General features: G+C 43.2%; 1 protein-coding gene across 1 annotated transcript in view; it reads left to right on the top strand.

The window, feature by feature from the left end:
- Positions 1-573: 573 nt before the first annotated feature.
- Positions 574-10000, top strand: part of LOC139402724 (rho-related GTP-binding protein RhoE-like) — a 20495-nt gene continuing 11068 nt past the window's right edge. The window contains exons 1-2 of the mRNA XM_071146625.1: positions 574-855; positions 995-1082. Of these exons, the coding sequence (XP_071002726.1) occupies positions 706-855; positions 995-1082 (238 nt within the window). The 5' untranslated portion in view covers positions 574-705. The remainder of the gene's footprint in view (positions 856-994; positions 1083-10000) is intronic.

Genomic DNA, 10000 nt, shown 5'->3' with positions numbered 1-10000 from the left:
TACAACGGTGTTTGTTCTTCACTGGTTGCCCTTTTCTTGTGGCAACAGGTCACAAATCTTGCTCCTGTGATGGCACACTGTGGTATTTCACCCAATTTGTTTTCAAATTCTTTGTGAGTCTGTGTAATCTGATGGAAATATGTGTCTCTAATATGGTCATACATTTGGCAGGAGGTTAGGAATTGCAGCTCAGTTTCCACCTCATTTTGTGGGCAGTGTGCACAGCTGCATTTCTCAATAGCAAGGCTATACTCACCGAGTCTCTCTCGTTCCCTCTCTCTCTGAACACAAGTCATTTAAAATGACATGGTGAGATTATAAATATTTTAATAAAGTAGTCCATCATGATCTGAGCTGTTTGTAGGGAGTCCTACGGAGGGCGCCATCACACACTGAGCATACGATCACCACTCTCCCGACCACCCAGGTCCCCACATAGCCCTGCAACACTTTCAGCACGTGGAGAGAGAGGGGAGGGACAACTCCACTGGCTCATGGTCTCGGTATAAATACCGTCAAAAAGTCTCGTTCGCGTTGTAGTCGACACCAGACACAGTACTGACAAAGGACGCAGACATCAGAGAGGAGAAACGGATTTATTACGCTCCGAGTATCTGCTGTTTTCTGTTATTCATGTCTGTGTGTGTGTGCTCTCTTCAAACAACGTGGAGCTCTCTATAGCGAACTGTCCGTCAATTGACATCAATGAAGGAAAGAATATCTAGTCAGAAAGTATCTGTTCAGTCCGGGATGGATCCTAGTCAGATTGTGAAGTGTAAAATAGTTGTGGTCGGGGACAGTCAATGTGGGAAGACTGCTCTACTACACGTTTTTGCAAAGGATATCTTCCCAGAGGTGAGTTCAAAAAATTGGCTGCTTGATAGCTAAATGTAACAAAAGTTTGTTATAACTAATTAATACTACTACTACTAATAATAATAATATTTGTTATTACTTGTCTATAATGATCTATGATTGTCTCTTTTTTCTTTAGAGTTACATGCCCACGGTGTTCGAGAATTACACGGCCAGTTTTGAAATAGACACGAAAAGAATAGAGCTCAGCCTATGGGACACGTCAGGTAATGATCCATTTCATTTCTTTAATCTATCTATGTTTGCCATAACTCTATGACCCAGTCTCCCCTATTATAATATTTAGTTTAGATGTATATAACCTGGGTAAATGTATATAACCTGGGTAAATGTATATAACCTGGGTAAATGTATATAACCTGGGTAGATGTATATAACCTGGGTAAATGTATATAACCTGTATATAACCTGGGTAGATGTATATAACCTGGGTAAATGTCTATAACCTGGGTAAATGTATATAACCTGGGTAAATGTATATAACCTGGGTAGATGTATATAACCTGGGTAAATGTATATAACCTGTATATAACCTGGGTAGATGTATATAACCTGGGTAAATGTATATAACCTGGGTAAATGTATATAACCTGGGTAGATGTATATAACCTGGGTAAATGTATATAACCTGTATATAACCTGGGTAGATGTATATAACCTGGGTAAATGTCTATAACCTGGGTAAATGTATATAACCTGGGTAAATGTATATAACCTGGGTAGATGTATATAACCTGGGTAAATGTATATAACCTGTATATAACCTGGGTAGATGTATATAACCTGGGTAGATGTATATAACCTGGGTAAATGTATATAACCTGGGTAGATGTATATAACCTGAGTAAATGTATATAACCTGTATATAACCTGGGTAGATGTATATAACCTGGGTAGATGTATATAACCTGGGTAAATGTATATAACCTGGGTAGATGTATATAACCTGGGTAAATGTATATAACCTGGGTAAATGTATATAACCTGGGTAGATGTATATAACCTGGGTAAATGTATATAACCTGGGTAGATGTATATAACCTGGGTAAATGTATATAACCTGGGTAAATGTATATAACCTGGGTAGATGTATATAACCTGGGTAAATGTATATAACCTGGGTAAATGTATATAACCTGGGTAGATGTATATAACCTGGGTAAATGTATATACCCTGGGTAAATGTATATAACCTGGGTAGATGTATATACCCTGGGTAAATGTATATACCCTGGGTAAATGTATATAACCTGGGTAGATGTATATAACCTGGGTAAATGTATATAACCTGGGTAAATGTATATAACCTGGGTAAATGTATATAACCTGGGTAGATGTATATAACCTGGGTAAATGTATATAACCTGGGTAAATGTATATAACCTGGGTAAATGTATATAACCTGGGTAAATGTATATAACCTGGGTAGATGTATATAACCTGGGTAAATGTATATACCCTGGGTAAATGTATATACCCTGGGTAAATGTATATACCCTGGGTAAATGTATATAACCTGGGTAGATGTATATACCCTGGGTAAATGTATATAACCTGGGTAAATGTATATAACCTGGGTAAATGTATATGACCTGGGTAAATGTATATAACCTGGGTAGATGTATATAACCTGGGTAAATGTATATAACCTGGGTAGATGTATATAACCTGGGTAGATGTATATAACCTGGGTAAATGTATATAACCTGGGTAGATGTATATAACCTGGGTAAATGTATATGACCTGGGTAAATGTATATAACCTGGGTAAATGTATATGACCTGGGTAAATGTATATAACCTGGGTAGATGTATATAACCTGGGTAGATGTATATAACCTGGGTAAATGTATATAACCTGGGTAAATGTATATAACCTGGGTAGATGTATATAACCTGGGTAGATGTATATAACCTGGGTAAATGTATATAACCTGGGTAAATGTATATAACCTGGGTAAATGTATATAACCTGGGTAAATGTATATAACCTGGGTAAATGTATATAACCTGGGTAGATGTATATAACCTGGGTAGATGTATATAACCTGGGTAAATGTATATAACCTGGGTAAATGTATATAACCTGGGTAAATGTATATAACCTGGGTAAATGTATATAACCTGGGTAGATGTATATAACCTGGGTAGATGTATATAACCTGGGTAGATGTATATAACCTGGGTAAATGTATATAACCTGGGTAAATGTATATAACCTGGGTAGATGTATATAACCTGGGTAAATGTATATAACCTGGGTAAATGTCTATAACCTGGGTAGATGTATATAACCTGGGTAAATGTATATAACCTGGGTAGATGTATATAACCTGGGTAGATGTATATAACCTGGGTAAATGTATATAACCTGGGTAAATGTATATAACCTGGGTAGATGTATATAACCTGGGTAAATGTATATAACCTGGGTAGATGTATATAACCTGGGTAGATGTATATAACCTGGGTAAATGTATATAACCTGGGTAAATGTATATAACCTGGGTAGATGTATATAACCTGGGTAGATGTATATAACCTGGGTAGATGTATATAACCTGGGTAAATGTATATAACCTGGGTAAATGTCTATAACCTGGGTAGATGTCTATAACCTGGGTAAATGTCTATAACCTGGGTAGATGTATATAACCTGGGTAGATGTATATAACCTGGGTAGATGTATATAACCTGGGTAAATGTATATAACCTGGGTAAATGTCTATAACCTGGGTAGATGTCTATAACCTGGGTAAATGTCTATAACCTGGGTAGATGTATATAACCTGGGTAAATGTATATAACCTGGGTAGATGTATATAACCTGGGTAGATGTATATAACCTGGGTAGATGTATATAACCTGGGTAGATGTCTATAACCTGGGTAGATGTATATAACCTGGGTAGATGTCTATAACCTGGGTAGATGTCTATAACCTGGGTAGATGTATATAACCTGGGTAGATGTATATAACCTGAGTAAATGTATATAACCTGTATATAACCTGGGTAGATGTATATAACCTGGGTAGATGTATATAACCTGGGTAAATGTATATAACCTGGGTAGATGTATATAACCTGGGTAAATGTATATAACCTGGGTAGATGTATATAACCTGGGTAGATGTATATAACCTGGGTAGATGTATATAACCTGGGTAGATGTCTATAACCTGGGTAGATGTATATAACCTGGGTAGATGTCTATAACCTGGGTAGATGTCTATAACCTGGGTAGATGTATATAACCTGGGTAGATGTATATAACCTGGGTAGATGTATATAACCTGGGTAGATGTATATAACCTGGGTAGATGTATATAACCTGGGTAGATGTATATAACCTGGGTAGATGTCTATAACCTGGGTAGATGTATATAACCTGGGTAGATGTCTATAACCTGGGTAGATGTATATAACCTGGGTAGATGTATATAACCTGGGTAGATGTCTATAACCTGGGTAGATGTATATAACCTGGGTAGATGTATATAACCTGGGTAGATGTATATAACCTGGGTAGATGTATATAACCTGGGTAATTGCAGGATAAATGCTTTATGCATTGTTTGCCTTTGGCTTTCATGATGCCCATTGATCACAGTTGCTGTCCATTAGAAATGCAGCTGCCAGGCATGTCAGGACCTGTTGGTCTCACAGTGTGTGTGCAGCATGCGTGTCATGGAGGAATACATCTGTTAACAGTGATGAATATTTCATTTTTAATGAAACTAAATGATCTATTATTTATTATCAAGTTCTGGTTTGTTACATGCTTAGAAGAAGTCATGATGCTACTGTGGAATTGTAGGGATGGACCAGCTGGTTGAACCATTCAGACAGACACCACTGACCAAATGTTCTACCATGCTTCTTCAGCCCTCCCCCTCAACAAAGACACCATGCAGCCAATCAGTAACAGTGAGAAGACTGTCCTCCCTCCAGACAAACTGCTATTTCTGTACCTGGTGCAGTTTATTAGTCTTATACTGGCCTCTTCCAGTATACTGGTTTCTAGTGTTGAGGAGTTAACCTCATGGGATCTCCATCCATGCTGGAAGTCTGGAAGTAATTATGTGTTGTAGCCCCACTCTCCTCCAGCCGGATCCCCAGCCCTCTCCCTTCCGTAGCCCCACTCTCCCCCAGCCGGATCCCCAGCCCTCTCCCTTCCGTAGCCCCACTCTCCCCTAGCCCTCTCCCTTCCATTGTTCCACACTCCCTAGCCCTCTCCCTTTCTTGGCCCCACTCTCCCCCAGCCCAATCCCCAGCCCTCTCTCTTCCATTGCTCCACACTCCCCTAGCCCTCTCCCTTCCATTGCTCCACACTCCCCCAGCCCTCTCCCTTCCATTGCTCCACACTCCCCGAGCCCTCTCCCTTCCATTGCTCCACACTCCCCTAGCCCTCTCCCTTCCATTGCTCCACACTCCCCCAGCCCTCTCCCTTCCATTGCTCCACACTCCCCCAGCCCTCTGCCTTCCATTGCTCCAGACTCCCCCAGCCCTGCCCCTTCCATTGCTCCACACTCCCCCAGCCCTCTCCCTTCCATTGCTCCACAATCCCTCAGCCCTCTCCCTTCCATTGCTCCACAATCCCTCAGCCCTCTCCCTTCCATTGCTCCACAATCCCTCAGCCCTCTCCCTTCCATTGCTCCACAATCCCTCAGCCCACTCCCTGCTTAAGCCCCACTTTCCCTCAGCCCAATCCCCAGCCCCTCTCCCTTCCGTAGCCCCACACTCCCCCAGCCCTCTCCCTTCCATTGCTCCACAATCCCTCAGCCCACTCCCTGCTTAAGCCCCACTTTCCCTCAGCCCTCTCCCTTCCATTGCTCCACAATCCCTCAGCCCACTCCCTGCTTAAGCCCCACTTTCCCTCAGCCCAATCCCCAGCCCTCTCCCTTCCGTAGCCCCACACTCCCCCAGCCCTCTCCCTGCTTAAGCCCCACTCTCCCCCAGCCCAATCCCCTGCCCTCTCCCTTCCGTAGCCCCACACTCCCCAGCCCTCTCCCAGCCCTCAGCTGTCCCCTGCCTGGACTGTGCTTTTAACCTGGGGGTGGTGGAGGTGGAGGTGGTAGTTCAAGCTGGGGCTCTGTTGCCGAGTGGGTCTGTTTGTCTGTCTGGTTGGCTGTAGAGGGACTGTCTGTCTGCCTGTTTGGCTGTAGTGGGACTGTCTGTCTGTAATGTAGTGTAGAGGGACTGTCTGTCTATAGTGTAGTGTAGAAGGAGTGTCTGTCTGTAGTGTAGAGGGACTGTCTGTCTGTAGTGTAGAGGGACTGTCTGTCTGTAGTGTAGAGGGAGTGTATCTGTAGTGTGGAGGGACTGTCTGTCTATAGTGTAGTGTAGAGGGAGTGTCTGTCTGTAATGTAGAGGGACTGTCTGTCTGTAGTGTAGAGGGAGTGTCTCTGTAGTGTGGAGGGACTGTCTGTCTATAGTGTAGTGTAGAGGGAGTGTCTGTCTGTAATGTAGAGGGACTGTCTGTCTGTAGTGTAGAGGGACTGTCTGTCTGTAGTGTAGAGGGAGTGTCTCTGTAGTGTGGAGGGACTGTCTGTCTGTAGTGTAGTGTAGAGGGAGTGTCTGTCTGTAGTGTAGAGGGACTGTCTGTCTGTAGTGTAGAGGGAGTGTCTGTCTGTAGTGTAGAGGGAGTGTCTCTGTAGTGTAGAGGGACTGTCTGTCTGTAGTGTGGAGGGACTGTCTGTCTGTAGTGTAGAGGGACTGTCTGTCTGTCTGTCTGTCTTTCTGCTGATTTCTTCAGTAGGTCTCCTGAGCCTTTCCTAGGCACGACTCTGTGATTGGCTCAGCTTCAGTGGGCAAAAACAGAACTAGTGTGTTTGTGTGTGTGTGTGTGTGGTGTGTTGTGTTGTGTGTGTATGTGTGGTGTGTTGTGTGTGCGTACTGCAGAGCCTATGTATCCCCTAATGGGAACCCCTCTTTTATTCAGTAGGGCCTCTGAGCGACTGGCTTATCCCATGCCTCTATCCAGGCTTTAACAAGGTAGAGACACCTGAGCTCTGCTCATTACCAGGACTGAGCTGCACATTGATGGGCTCTGCCTCCCTGTCCACTTTGTTTTCAAGCAGGAATAGAGGAAGGGAAGGAGCATAGCCAAACAGGAGTGGAGGTGCAGCAGACTAACACAAATTCTCACAGTAAAAACGAAAAAGTAAGCTACTGGATATACAGTATAGTATAGAACACAACCCAGTAATACAGTATAGTATAGAACACAACCCAGTAATACAGTATAGAATAGAGCACAACCCAGTAATACAGTATAGTATAGAACACAACCCAGTAATACAGTATAGTATAGAACACAACCCATTAATACAGTATAGTATAGAACACAACCCAGTAATATAGTATAGTATAGAACACAACCCAGTAATACAGTATAGTATAGAACACAGCCCAGTAATACAGTATAGTATAGAACACAACCCATTAATACAGTATAGTATAGAACACAACCCAGTAATACAGTATAGTATAGAACACAACCCAGTAATATAGTATAGTATAGAACACAACCCAGTAATACAGTATAGTATAGAACACAGCCCAGTAATACAGTATAGTATAGAACACAACCCAGTAATACAGTATAGTATAGAACACAACCCAGTAATACAGTATAGTATAGAACACAACCCAGAAATACAGTATAGTATAGAACACAACCCAGTAATACAGTATAGTATAGAACACAACCCATTAATACAGTATAGTATAGAACATAACCCAGTAATACAGTATAGTATAGAACACAACCCAGTAATACAGTATAGTATAGTATAATATAGAACACAACCCAGTAATACAGTATAGTATAGTATAGAACACAACCCAGTAACAGGCCTTCCACTCACATATGGATATAAAGCAGTGTTATTCAAAGTCAGGTTCATGACCCCTAGTGGGGGAATTGCAGTTGGGTCGACAAATAAAATGATTTAAAAAAAATTAGAAGTACAAATGATTTTACTGCCTTGCTCAAGGGCAGAACGGCACATTTTTACACAAGCAACATTTTGGTTACTGTCCCAAAGCTTTAACCGCTAGGCTACCTGCTGCCCTCCTAGAAAATGGACAGGCTTTAAAGTTTTGTCATTAGATATGTGGTGGGGGGAAATGGGTTCCCCAGAAATGATGGCAAAAAAAATGGGGTCCCTGCGGAAAAAAGTTGAAATACCACTGACATAAAGCTATTGAACCCATATCAACTCACTGTCCTAACTCTTAAATAAAGGGTGCAGGCAGACAGCCAATCACCTTAGCAAACTGCCTCAGACACACACCTCCACTTTCAACATCCAAGGAGAGACGCAATGAAAGAAACGTTACAAAGAAACATTTCAACACCCCGTAGCCCAGCCGACAGGCCTCTAACCTTTAACCCTGAAGGTGAAGGAGCACACAGAGGACAAATGGGAGTTCATAACTTCCCAGGACATTACCTTAACGACCTCCATTTTACGGTTACCCCCTGACTGACTGTCTGTGGTTCATTAACTGCATCACAAATAAACAGAGAACAAATGCGCCAGGGTCAGTCCACCACCACTTCGTACTGTAGGGAGTCCTGGGAGGGTCAGGGGGATGTGGGTTCCTTCCTGGGAGGGGCATGGGGATGTGGGTTCCTTCCTGGGAGGGGCAGGGGGTTGTGCATTTCAGTCTGGGAGGGTCAGGGCTCAGGGGGATGTGGGTTCGTTCCTGGGAGGGTCAAAGGATTGTGTGTTTCAGTTTGGAAGGGTTAGTGGGGGCTCCAGTTCCACAGATGCCTGAGTTCCTGCCCCCCTACTGCTCCCTGGCAAGACAAGCGGCAGAGGGAAACATATTGATTAGTGCTGGGGCTGCTGAGTTAGTTAGGGAGATTTCAAAGGGGGGAGTGAATCCCACAGCTGCTAACCTGGAGGCTCCTCCATATCAATCACATGCTGAGAAGAAGAGGGAGGATGGAGAGGAGGAGGACGGGGGATGAGGAGGGGTGCTAGATACCGGGGATGAAGCTAGAGCTGAGCTGGGCTTATCTGCAGGAGCCATTCTCCCCAGGGCCGGATTTGGGAGCACCTACCTCCAGGGGGCCTTTCCTGCAATTGAAAACATTTTGCCATGGGACAGAGAGAAAATGTTGCAGTTTTATCATGAGGCTAAGAGAAAATGTTGCAGTTTTATCATGAGGCTAAGAGGAAATGTTGCAGTTTTATCATGAGGCTAAGAGGAAATGTTGCAGTTTTATCATGAGGCTAAGAGGAAATGTTGCAGTTTTATCATGAGGCTAAGAAAAAATGTTGCAGTTTTATCATGAGGCTAAGAGGAAATGTTGCAGTTTTATCATGAGGCTATGAGAAAATGTTGCAGTTTTATCATGAGGCTAAGAGGAAATGTTGCAGTTTTATCATGAGGCTAAGAAAAAATGTTGCAGTTTTATCATGAGGCTAAGAGAAAATGTTGCAGTTTTATCACGAGGCTTAGAGAAAATGTTGCAGTTTTATCATGAGGCTAAGAGGAAATGTTGCAGTTTAAGTGAATTTCCTACAATTCTACACATTTTGCCATGACTTCTGTCATGTTCATATGTTATTTGAGGGGCCCCGACCTCCAGCGTTGGGGGTCCCCTTGAGGTAGGGGGACCCAGGGCACGTGCCCTGCGTGCCTGTTCGTAAATCCGTCCCTCATTCTCCCCCATTGGTCTATTGACCCATCTGAGAGGTTTGGAGGAAGTGGTCCTCAAGGTGTTTGTTGCTTTGTACCTGAGGCATCGATTCAGATGTGACTTATTTCAACCATATCACCTATTCATTTTCTAAATGAATACAGTGGGAGACTATTTAGAAATGAAGGGCAAGCAAAGAACCTCAGCGCCAGCTGGTTGCCGTCCTGTCTCCTCCCTCTCTCCCTGCCTCCACACACGCCTCCCGCATGACTGCTGTGTGATTCAGCGGCTGAGACAGGATGATGGATTGACTACTATCGCGTTTGTTGACACTGTTGTAGGCCGGGCCGTGCTCCGTGCACGCTGAACGCTTTGAGCCAGCCTATAGGAGGGAGACAGCAGCTGGTTCAACATCGACACAAAGAGGCCAGTGACACTCAGAGAGACAACCGTCAGGGTGATTGACC

The sequence above is a fragment of the Oncorhynchus clarkii genome, unplaced genomic scaffold, assembly GCF_045791955.1.
Source record: "Oncorhynchus clarkii lewisi isolate Uvic-CL-2024 unplaced genomic scaffold, UVic_Ocla_1.0 unplaced_contig_3570_pilon_pilon, whole genome shotgun sequence".
Classification (NCBI taxonomy): Eukaryota; Metazoa; Chordata; class Actinopteri; order Salmoniformes; family Salmonidae; genus Oncorhynchus; species Oncorhynchus clarkii.
The sequence above is the reverse complement of the archived record's forward strand: the minus strand, read 5'-3'. Positions and strand labels throughout refer to the sequence as shown.